The sequence below is a fragment of the Postia placenta genome (assembly GCF_002117355.1).
Source record: "Postia placenta MAD-698-R-SB12 unplaced genomic scaffold POSPLAscaffold_14, whole genome shotgun sequence".
NCBI lineage: Eukaryota > Fungi > Basidiomycota > Agaricomycetes > Polyporales > Adustoporiaceae > Rhodonia > Rhodonia placenta.
Window position 1 is genome coordinate 535,340 of NW_020169845.1, and position 11,085 is coordinate 546,424.

General features: G+C 52.0%; 5 protein-coding genes across 5 annotated transcripts in view; 2 read left to right on the plus strand and 3 right to left on the minus strand.

The window, feature by feature from the left end:
* Positions 1 to 410, minus strand: part of POSPLADRAFT_1153300 (hypothetical protein) — a gene marked incomplete at both ends in the record, with an annotated part of 1,546 nt that extends 1,136 nt beyond the window's left edge. Inside the window, one exon of the mRNA XM_024486733.1 lies at positions 42 to 410. Coding sequence (XP_024335331.1) covers positions 42 to 410 — 369 coding nt within the window. The remainder of the gene's footprint in view (positions 1 to 41) is intronic.
* Positions 411 to 1,605: 1,195 nt separating this feature from the next.
* On the plus strand, positions 1,606 to 3,529 carry POSPLADRAFT_1152531 (hypothetical protein; the record flags this gene model as incomplete). The annotated part of the gene is made up of 7 exons (XM_024486664.1): positions 1,606 to 2,091; positions 2,245 to 2,329; positions 2,385 to 2,438; positions 2,494 to 2,800; positions 2,938 to 3,105; positions 3,166 to 3,259; positions 3,311 to 3,529. 7 exons carry the CDS (start codon positions 1,606 to 1,608, stop codon positions 3,527 to 3,529), a joined length of 1,413 nt encoding a protein of 470 aa, XP_024335332.1.
* A 642-nt stretch (positions 3,530 to 4,171) lies between these two features.
* POSPLADRAFT_1152453 (hypothetical protein) lies at positions 4,172 to 6,361 on the plus strand (the record flags this gene model as incomplete). The annotated part of the gene is made up of 13 exons (XM_024486656.1): positions 4,172 to 4,379; positions 4,435 to 4,567; positions 4,622 to 4,813; positions 4,865 to 5,013; positions 5,062 to 5,177; positions 5,227 to 5,347; positions 5,402 to 5,415; positions 5,461 to 5,627; positions 5,682 to 5,704; positions 5,756 to 5,837; positions 5,893 to 6,021; positions 6,076 to 6,219; positions 6,277 to 6,361. The coding sequence occupies 13 exons, from the start codon at positions 4,172 to 4,174 to the stop codon at positions 6,359 to 6,361; spliced, it is 1,563 nt and encodes a 520-aa protein (XP_024335333.1).
* Positions 6,362 to 6,716: 355 nt separating this feature from the next.
* On the minus strand, positions 6,717 to 7,817 carry POSPLADRAFT_1049326 (hypothetical protein; the record flags this gene model as incomplete). The annotated part of the gene is made up of 3 exons (XM_024479717.1): positions 6,717 to 6,969; positions 7,022 to 7,698; positions 7,755 to 7,817. 3 exons carry the CDS (start codon positions 7,815 to 7,817, stop codon positions 6,717 to 6,719), a joined length of 993 nt encoding a protein of 330 aa, XP_024335334.1.
* Positions 7,818 to 10,183: 2,366 nt separating this feature from the next.
* POSPLADRAFT_1184908 (hypothetical protein) overlaps positions 10,184 to 11,085 on the minus strand; it is a gene marked incomplete at its 5' end in the record, with an annotated part of 1,643 nt that continues 741 nt past the window's right edge. The window contains one exon of the mRNA XM_024489110.1: positions 10,184 to 11,035. Coding sequence (XP_024335335.1) covers positions 10,290 to 11,035 — 746 coding nt within the window. The 3' untranslated portion in view covers positions 10,184 to 10,289. The remainder of the gene's footprint in view (positions 11,036 to 11,085) is intronic.

An 11,085-nucleotide genomic window follows, 5' to 3' on the forward strand; every position in this document is an offset into this window, starting at 1 on the left:
CTGGACGGGCATCGTGACATACCGGGGAAGTGATAGACGACCTTCTCGCCAGGCGAGGCACGCTGGCCGGCAGTGCCATCCGACGCCCTGGAGCCATGCCAGTAGCCAGGGACCTTCTCGGCCTGGACACGATTAGCGTTTGCAAAGTCGCGGACCTCGCCCACGATGAGGTCCGGAGTGGGGTCAATCCAGACCAGCCCGGATTTGACGGCGTCGGGGGCGTTCTCGCGAGGGCGTGCAGGAGCGTCGATGGCGGTGTTGAAGAGGATGCCGACGTATGCCTGGAATGCCTGGACGATGAGGGAGCGGCCGAGAGACCATGTGGGGAGGGGGCGCCACGACGGGACGAGGCCGAGGATTGTCCAAACAGGAAGGCGGATGAAGAGCAGGACGAGGATGCTGCCCAGCATGTAGAGGCCCTTCAGAGGCTGGCAGCGGAACGCGAATGCCATGGTAGCTCGTGGAGAGTGTCCGACGAGTCTCGTTGCGTAGTCCCTGTACAAAGTTTGGGGGTATTTACTTGTGGAGCACGAATTCCCAAACAAGGACACCGAAAACTGTATTTCTTGTGCTTCTATCTTCCTTTAATTCTCGCGGCCCTTGATTGTTATTCCTGGGTGAGAGAAACGCCCAGGCAGTGCAATGTTCCACTATGTGATGGCGGTGGCGCCTCAGTTGCACTCAGACAGGGGGCCGGGATTCGAGAGGGGGACGATGATGGGGTGGTGAACGGCCTGGGACTTCAATCGCATGAGACAGCATGACACTGAACTGGCGGACGAGCACGGGGGCCTCGTCCTTCCATCTATCACGAATGTATGATAGTGATGATACTCAACAGTCGGAAAGGCATGCGCCATACCTCGGATATCGGTCTGTTTTTCGATGGCGAAGGGCGCTTTGACAAGTAATAGTAATAACCCGAACTGTATGCGGGCACGACCTACTTCCTCCGACCCGTCCGCATGGCAATCAACGATGGACACCCGGTGTGGGAGCCAGACGTTGCTGCTTGCGAATGGAACCTCCACCTGTCGCCATATTCGGATCATGAGCAAAGCTGCAGCGCAGAAGATTCAGCCAGAAACGCCCGGGAACGACGCCACAAGGTTTTGGAATTCCATATCTGGTAAACAGACATCAGCAGCGCTGAATGATCAAAACCTTCCCACGGTCTGATAGCCTGAGTGTCATTACCACCCGCTCGGGTGTGTTTATCCCTGCTTAACTGTGTATCTGGTCTGTCATGGTCTGTGTATCTGGTCTGTCATGGTCTGTCATATCTCGCCTCGCGGGAGATTGGACATATGCGACTGTCAGCATCAGCACCACCGGAGTTGGGAGCCTGGTGCTTTCCTACAGCCATTTGTCAGATGGCAAAACCTCATGTCTCACAGCCATCTTGAATGCGCTTGTGACTCGTGATATGATCTTGAATGTGGGGTTCAGTGAGGTGCCGATTATGCTGTAGGTGATGACAAGGCTCCGAAGGATATATGTAATACCTCTTGTGTTGATCTTCATTTTTCGGTGCCTCCACTGCTTGGGTCCCATTCCTCAGACTGAAGTTCCAAAGTGCCCCTTGAACCCGCCACTGGAGTCGAAATGCCTCATCCCAAAGACTTCTTTGCAGTCAATGCTCACGACCTCAGAGGCTTCCTGGACGTCCTGCAATGTCTCTACTCGCTATGGCTCTCCGCGCCCAAACCTCCTACTCGTGAAATCAGAGACCGGAGCGCAGAAAGTAGTCTCTCAGTCGCCTTCCCCCTCGTTACTCCAGCATATCGGCTTCAGGCCACGGAAGACGTTCGTGACGCCAGCGTTGTATTCGGCTCTTCTGCTGCTGTCCCATATGACACCATTCACGACGCATTTCTTGCTCACGTAGGGATGCCCACTGAGCTTGTCGCTATTGTCGATCATGGTGGCGACTCCATGACATACCGCGAGCTGGAGCGCCTCTCAGGAAGGCTGTCCGCTTGGCTGCGCTCCAACGGTGTCGGTCAAGGTGCCCGCGTTTTTCTGTTGATTGAGCGCTCCATTGCACAAATTGTCGCCATTCTTGCCGTACTGCGCGCGGGTGCCGCATACGTGCCTTTAGACGGATGCGTTGTGACAGACGACGCACTTGCATCCATCACGCAAGACGCGCAGCCGACCTTCACCCTCGTCTCAAAGCGCTACATGCCTCGCGCGCCACGCATCCTGACGCGCCACGTCTGCCTCGAAGACTTGATTGCGGAGTTATCTATCTCAGAATCTCCGTTTGCGACGTTAGTTCCTGTGGCTGTCCTTCCCCACGATAGCGCCTATATCATCTATACCTCTGGTGAGTCACGATTAGTGCATCTGCTCTTAATATATTCCTGATAGGACCTCTTAAGGAACGACTGGTCGGCCCAAAGGCGTGATCGTGAGCCACTCAAATGTGTGCAACTGTGAGCTGCTTCATTCTTTCCGGACGCGCTGGGCTCTAACACAAGCATCTCCCAGTGCTTTGCCTCTCCCCGGGAAACCTAGGCATCCGCCCCGGAACCCGAGTCTCGCAGCTGCTCAACGTCGCATTCGATATGTGCGCTTGGGAGATCCTGGGATGTCTCATGAACGGCGGGACACTGCACCTCCGCGGGCCCCACCGGCAGGATTGGATCAACGTCCTGAAGACGGTGGATGTCGTGATTAGCACGCCGTCCATCTTGGAACAGCACGACCCCGCAGACTATCCAAACATTCGTGTCGTTGCGACGGCGGGAGAGCCGTGCCCCCAGAGCCTTGCCGACCGATGGGCGCAGCGCGCGATGTTCCACAACTGCTGTGGACCCACAGAGGTATGTGGTTTATGTTACTGTCGTCGGTTGTGGTCCATGTTCTTTTGCAGACGACCATCGTGAACACTATGCACCGACATACGCCTGGCGCGCCTAACTCGATCGGCAGCCCAACTCCGAACAATGCTGTATATATCCTCGATGCCGAGATGCGCCCTGTTCCACGCGGTATGCCTGGCATAATGTGGGCAGGCGGACGCGGCGTGTGCATGGGTTATCTCAATCGCCCAGATCTTACAAGGGATAAGTTTCTTCGCGATCCTTTTTTAGTGCAGGGGTGCGTGTGTGAGACATCATTCCGCGTCTGATCATTTCGACGAACAATCTTATGCCACAGGGGAATGATGTACAACACAGGAGACATCGGCAAGCTCCAGGAAGGGGGCCAATTAATCCATCTCGGACGAGTTGACGACCAGGTTAAAATCAAGGTATACGCGTGTAAATCTGGTGGTCCACAATGTGTTTCACGAACATTATAGGGGTTTCGCGTAGAGCTGGATGGCGTGACTGCCGCCGTTCGTGCATGTCCAGGCATCGAATCTGCTTGCGCACTGCTGATAGGACAAGACCTTTGGGCGTTCTACAGCCCTACATGTGTTCCTACCGAAGAGATACGCACGACTGTTGTTGCCTCACAGCCGTATTACGCTGTGCCGTGCAAATATCACGCGCTGTCTGTAATGCCGCTCACCACGTAAGTTTAACAGAAGGCGATGATCGTGTATGCTTACGTTTCGTTTCACTGACGTAGCAATGGGAAAATCGACAAATTACGTCTGAGAAGCTTGGTAGTGATACAGCCTTCAAAGCCGTAATTGGACTTTAGCATAATTGCTTTGATCAGACATTGTATACTTACTATGTCAGATGGTACTATGCCAGAAGTCGTTCTTGTTTCGTTGTCTTGTCGAACTCAAGCTTATGAATGCCTCTGAACATTGAATGGGAGCGACGCAGTCCTTCACGCGGTAGACCAAATATCATCAGATAAGGTAAGCAGACCGATTGTGAGCCAACGAGAAAAGAGCGGAGCTCGAAAACAAGGTTTTGCAGCCCAGATCAGCGGCCTTGCCGACAAGATTTACAGGTTGATTCTATGCTGCAATCTCGTCCAGACCTCTGGGGAAAGGCATCCAGTCTCAAGTCAAGCCCACTTCGAACTTTCTTGAGACCATCAGAGCCTTCCGATATTACTTGAAATCTAGATCCCGGGTTAGATGATCTATAGCCACACTGCATACATCGGTGTCCCAAGGGGCCGGCTCAAGGCCATCTATAAAGGGTCGATTACAGTGTGTCATACTCCGAGTGCAGCTGCACTTCTTCGACCTTCGGCCACGATGGAACCTGGATATCTGACCTTGGTATTTGGCCTCATTTCGATGCTGTGCATCATCCTCGTCAACGCTTCGGACTACTGTTGGGTGTTTTTCCGTCTTTCATCTGGGTTACCACCGGGTCCCAGGCGACTGCTCTTCGTGGGAAATGTGCTGCAGATACCGATGGAGTACCAGTCTCGAACGTTTGGCGAATGGGGCCAGAAATACGGTAAAGTGGAACATCTCGGCTCGGCATATGTCCCTGAACGTTGTTGTTCTGTCAGGAGACATCATCTATATCAAGCTCTTCCACACACCAGCCATCGTTTTGAACTCTGTCAAGGTGGCACAAGACCTGTTGGCTAAGAGGAGCTCCAAATACTCGGACAGACCTTCGCTTCTTTTCATGAAGAAGATGTGAGAGGCGTGGGCGCTGAACCTTGATGCATGCTGATACGGGGTGCCTCGCAGACTAGGCTGGGATCCAGCCACCCCGTTCATGTGTTATGGCGATAGATGGCGCAAGCACCGAAAGTGGATCCAAACTGCTTACGGGGAACGCACATCACTCGTCGGGCATAGGACGCTCCTAAAGCGGGAATGCATGGTTCTAGTGCAGAATCTGATGGTGTCGCCCGAGATGTTTCTGATACATCTCAGGAGGTGTGCCCCAAATCTCTTGGTCCGAGATACCGCATGCTGAGTAATGCGTAGATTCCCTGCGTCTTTGGTCATGACGTCGCTCTACGGGCAACCGATACAGTCTATGGAGGACGAACACTTCGGGATGGCAGAGTTCGCAATTCACGTCACTGCCAAGGCAGGAGAATCTGCCGGCTCGTTGATCGATTTCTTTCCTTTCCGTGAGCACTCCCGCTTCAGGATAGGTGCCATTCTCATGCCATTGACAGTACAGTATGTCCCGGACTGGTTGCCTGGCGCTGCGTCCCTTGGGGAGGCACGACAGGTTCGACAGTCAACCCGTCGTTTGTTCGATGATCCGTACAATATCATCAAACGTCAAGTGGTGCATTATACTCCTTGACCTACATCGACGACGTCTTGACGTTTGGTAGGACAACAACGAAGAAGTATGTGATTGTCTCATCGCAGCTCTGTATCGCGAGTCTGTGAGGAACGGCTCACTAGCGGACGATGAAGACGACATCAAGGGCGTCGGTGCGTCTGTATACTCTGGTAATGTGCTTATGTTTATGGTAGCTTCCCCACTGTTCACATACTCCTCGAAAGCGGGAGTTGATACGGTGAATACACACCCGGGGTTTCCTGCCGTTCTGACATATTTCCAGACGTCCATTGTCCTGTCGACGTTCATATTGGCCATGGTACTGCACCCCCGCGTGTATGTCAAGGCTCGCGACGAGATTGAACACATTGTCGGCATAAATAATCTGCCTACGCTCGAGCATAGAGGCTCATTGCCGTATGTTAACTGCATCATTCAAGAACTATATCGGTATGTGACAGTGTCAAGACCGCCGATCGTATATCTTACTCTTCAGGATGCCAGCTGGAATCCGCCATTGCCTCTGGGTAGAGTCATAGCACATGCGAATGAGTAAGACGCTAACATGGATCCCACAGGACTGCCTCATCACCTGCAGTCGCGCGATGAGTACAGAGACTTCCACATTCCTGAAGGTTCAATGGTTTTCGCGAATATATGGTACGTGTGCAGTCGCCAATGCGTGCAATTGTACTATAACGCTATCGGAGCATAGGCAAATGTCCCGCTCCGCCGAATTCTATCGCGATGCAGAGTCGTTTCGCCCTGAGCGATTTGAGGACCTGGACGCGAATGTCGACGTGTTATCTGATTCTCGTAACTACGTGTTCGGCTTTGGGAGACGGTAAAGACACTTCGCGGCGTGGAGCATGTCCCGCTCACCATGCGTCTGCTGCAGCATCTGTCCAGGAAGGTACTTTGCCGAAGACGCGATCTGGTCAGCAATTACGCACATCATTGCGATCTTCGATATCGAGAAAGCATACAATGCGGATGGTGGCGAGATCACACCTGCTGTTCATTTCCGTCCGGGCCTCACTAGGTGAGGTCACTTTTGTTGTTAACTATATGTACGACGAATACTCACGCCCGCCCACAGCCCTCCTGCGGAATTCAGATGCAAGATCTATCCGCGTTCATCTGAGCTAGCGTCTCTGATGCTAGCCGGGCACTTGCATGAGTAGTCACGGAATGTAGCCCATAGAAATGTACACGATGCCGGTGATGCTCATTTTGTGGCACGGTTCTACTAGTATGTCACTTCGATCCGGACTTGTGCGCCATTAAAGACATCGCCGGATTCGTCGCCTTATATGCGGATGTAAGATGCTCATATTCGTGTATGATTTGATCGTAACGCAGATATCGGGACGATGTGCTAGTTATAGCTACAGGCGACTGGCTCCTCAATTTGTTACTTATATAACACACAAGCGTATCTCAGGACATATTGGAATACAACAGCAGTTTGGCAAAGCAATAACTTCGATGGGGTTGTTACAAAGTGCAGATAAAGGTCGCAATACCTAGACGAACTAGTCATAGAATCTCACGTAGACGGTATCGCGGATTGCTGGTGTGAAATTGAAGGTACCCCTGAGTGAAGCTGTCCCAAGCATCCGTGGCGGCTCCCTCCCCCAACATTTGCCGAACTCGATTGGCTAATGCGGTCGTCTCCTTCACAAGGTCCATTAGCGTCACCTCGATGGACTGTCCTGTGTACCGCGCACGATCGTGAATGTAGTTTGCTGTCTCTCCAGCGGATTCTTCCTTGTAGAAAGATAAGATGTCGCTAAGAAAGTGATCAATAGGGTTCCATTCGGGTACGATAAAGGCCGACATACTTGCCAAAGTTGATAAACTTCATAGCATCCTTACAGAGAATATTAGAAAACGGCTGAGGTGGTGTAATATCAACGTACGGAATGGCTTGCATCCAAACCGTGACATCGGGGAAGTGGCGCTTTTCCCAGATGAAGGAGAAGTAAACCTCAGGGAGACCGTCCATAATGCGCCGATATTCGACGAAGGGAAGCGCATCATGTTTCAGACGATAGTCGCCTATCTCATTCCCAAGTAGTGTCATGTTCATGAATTGAAGTGTCGACGTCAGGATGCAACTAGCTCCGAAACGCGGAAAGTGCTCCCACATTGCCGCTAGCACTTTGCTCAGTTCCGCTAGCAAGTCGGGTGATTCCGGTATGGTGCCTGCGCAGAGGGAGTAGTGATATGTTCCTGAGCTAAGAGACTCAATAATTCTCGGGTCGTCCATGGCGACGGCTATGGCAGTATAGAGGGCAATTGACACCTTGGAATCTATGCTGTTCTTGCGGTAGGTAGTGCTCGCAATGAATATGCCTGTCGCAATGTGAGGTTGCAGGGTGCTTCTTTGAGGCCAGCATGCCGTCTCCTGGGCCACTCGTGCCTCAAGTTCGAGATCACGGACATGGGGCACTATGTCCAGCCCCATGTCCGAGACGAACCACTGGATGCCCCGCCGTGATACACTGGCCAGGTCGCCCTTGATATTGCCAGGCAGTGTCAGATCAAGTACCCAAGCATAGGCGAGCGACGTACTGTAGTACATTCGACTTCAGGTTTGTAGCTCTCCGTGTGGCATAGGCTGAACGTTGCTTGCATCATAAATGCAGTAAGACTTCACCTTTCATTCCAACATTAGCCCAGCAATCATTGCCATGAAAGGGTCACTCCAGGGTTCACTCACAACTGTCGGCTGCTGTACAGACGTAGAGTGCCTGATTGAGAAAGGGTGGCTACTGAGAGATACCGACTCTTGACACGTTATATAAGAGTTCTTCATCAGCGCCCTAAGTTTCGAAATGTTGATTATGAGGACCCAGAAAATGGATGTGGAGTGCCGAAAGCGGGTTCAACACGGATGGGCTACCGTGTATATTCCTGGCCTTGTGATATCACGACTGGTGGGGGCGGCAGGCATTTTCTGTTCATACGCCGGCTGATGACATGCTAAAGTGTGCTTTAAATGGCATGTCTTACGTTTTACTTTTGAAATGCATCAGGACTGACTTGTGTCCAGGCTTCCTCGATCGTATCTCTATCAAAACTTCCATATGATTGAAGTTTCATATATGCCGATTTGGGGGCTAGACGAGGTATGGATCCAACCATCAATCATAGATACAGAGCCCAAGTACCAGGTAACATGTGTAGCAGGATTCGTGTGGACCCTTCGCGTAATGTCTCAGGCGAAACAACAAGAGACTCCACATCGGCTTCGAAGAAGCGCCGGGAGTTGGCCCATGTGGATATACTAGCCTTGGGTAGGCTTGTAATTCGAATGTCGAGGTCACTCCGAACTATGTTGAAATCACAGCATACCTCACTATCCACGGACATTGAAGGTTTTTACATCTCCTCGTTGAACGGGCTGAATGATTGATTGTACAGTAATACTTGCGTACGCTGCAAACTGGTCCGACGAGTCCACAATGTCGCATGATGGACTGAGAAGGGCCGGATGGTATATTGCCGCCGGTATCATGGCGCTTAGACGCGCTAGTACTTCAAACTTCCTACTTCTATCTTGGGCGACAGGTTTTCGTACCTTCGTACAACCAACTCAGACTGGAGTGTACCTTGCCTGATCAATGCTCTGAGTAAATGATACATGTTATGTTTTTTCGAACAGCTTTCTATCTTTGTCTTGAGAAGATACTTCAGTCTCCGTGCATTCATCAGTAGTTGTCCCATCTCCTCGTAGAAGCACCGGGTCTACTATCTTGGCTCCCACGGCAGCGGTCGTAGTTCTCATGCTTGATCAACTCAATGTGCAGATACTGTGCTGCACATGGGACACCTTCTGATGCTTCACAATACTAGGTGGATGTACACTTGCGGCCAGACAACTACTTAAGTTCACATGTCAGACTCTCTAGACATAAGCTCTAGCAGAAGCATTACCCGTCGAAGTTGGAGGGATACTTGTGCCCTGAGGCATGTGGGTTCACGTCTGGACCCCCTCAGAGTGCGCTTCGGCGAGGGAGCTGAGCACCCAATGGACACTTCTCATGGCGCACCTGTCCATCTCCAGGGGCGTCTCTAAAACATTATCCAGGTGCATCACAAGTTCATTCAAGCACACTCGAGTGCGCCTTGAAATTCTTCTATTTGCGCACCATACATCACTGCAGCTAGGATTTCTTCGAGAGGGGCGAGTGATGCTTTCGTGATACAGAGTCTTACTATATGGAAAGTCTACACATGGTGTTTACGAAGTACGAAGATCCGATATCTCAAAAGGGATTTCGTTCTCATACAATCTATCCATCGAGTTATCCACCGTCATGGAGTGTCTGCTTACATCCGCCATATGCATATTTGAAGGTGGATGGGGTTCCAATTAGGAGTTCTGCCGGACTCAGGTCATGGTTGACTCAATGGCGGCAGAAGGTGCACCATTCCAGGTTATTCTATATCATAATATCTATTGAGCCCGTTACCCACGGTGTAATAGTTGAACTTCGGGCGGGGATGGGGCCTGCGAACAACGGCTTAGTTGGGTAAATTATGAGTCCAAACTGCGCAGGATAGATCAGTTGGTATCCAAAGGTATCAGTCGTCATGATACACATGGCACGGCAGCTTGTATTGTTGCAAGGGGCGTGAATCTCCGGCGTAAGCATTCCATTCTTGTCCACTATATTACTGTGATAGTGACTGGTGGCTGGACCTTGCGCTCGCTGAGAGCGCGGTTTTGAGTCAAGTATGATAGCACAGTTTGCACATGCTCAAGAGGGCGGTCATAGATGGTCGTTACTAGAAACTACATCGACGAGACGTAGCTTGTCTCGTCAAAGTGAACCCGGGCATCGTGCAGTACAATGAATGACCCTTCGTCAATTGTCTCAAGTACTTCTCGCTCCAGAATATTGGCCTAATGGGTTTTATGACTTACGCACATAATGACATGGCCTATTCGCCTGCACTACCGCTGTGAACTCAATCCAATCACTAAGGACAGGAAATCACAGCCAAACCCATGAAAGCCTATGAGGGATTGTGACGCTGATGCGAAAAGGGATGGTGAGGAACAGATCTAAACGACAAGCGAACGTAGCCACGCCTAGCTCATTACACCGATGACCAGAGCCTGTCCACCCACACCGCAACCTCACGCAATACATTGGTCCTCTCAGGCTCGTGCCATCCCATCGTCAGGAAGTCGTGCGTGCAATCGACCGCTTCGATGTATGTCACCGCCTCCTTCCCCATGTCCGCTTGCAGCCGGTCCCGCAGCGTCACCACAGGATCCAGCGTCATCTCCTCTCCGCCAACCACAATGCATGTACGCGGAATCTGCGAGAACATTCCCGTCGACACCTTCGTCTTCAACGACGCAGGCGAGATCCACACGCTCGATGCCGTCTCCGCGGGCAGGTCACCCACCAACGCATCCTTCGTGTACCCAGAATCGAAGATCGGCCCAACATAGTCTGTGCGCGAGTGTCGCACCATCGACGACCGCGCGCCTGTGTGGGTATTCGCCCAGTCCACCGTAGGCGACAGGAGGAGCAATCCGCCCGCATTTGGTAGATTCGGGAGCTGGTATGTCGCGAGGTAGTACGCGAGCACAAACGCAAGGTTCCCGCCCGCGGAATCACCGCTCAGCAGGATATTCTGCGGCTCGAACCCGACGTCCTGCACCAGATAGCGGTAGCCGGCGATAGCGTCGATGAGGGCAGAAGGGAATGGATTCGCCCTCCCGAGCGGGTGTCCCCTGGTCAGACGATATTCCAGCCCGAAGACGCGTGGGTTGTTGGGGAAGTGCTCCATGAAGCCAGTGAAGCATGTCTTTGAGCCGGGGTCTGATGGAGACGCTAGATCCATCTAGGAGCGCGGGCAGCAAGTGGGTCAGTGACTATCGCTA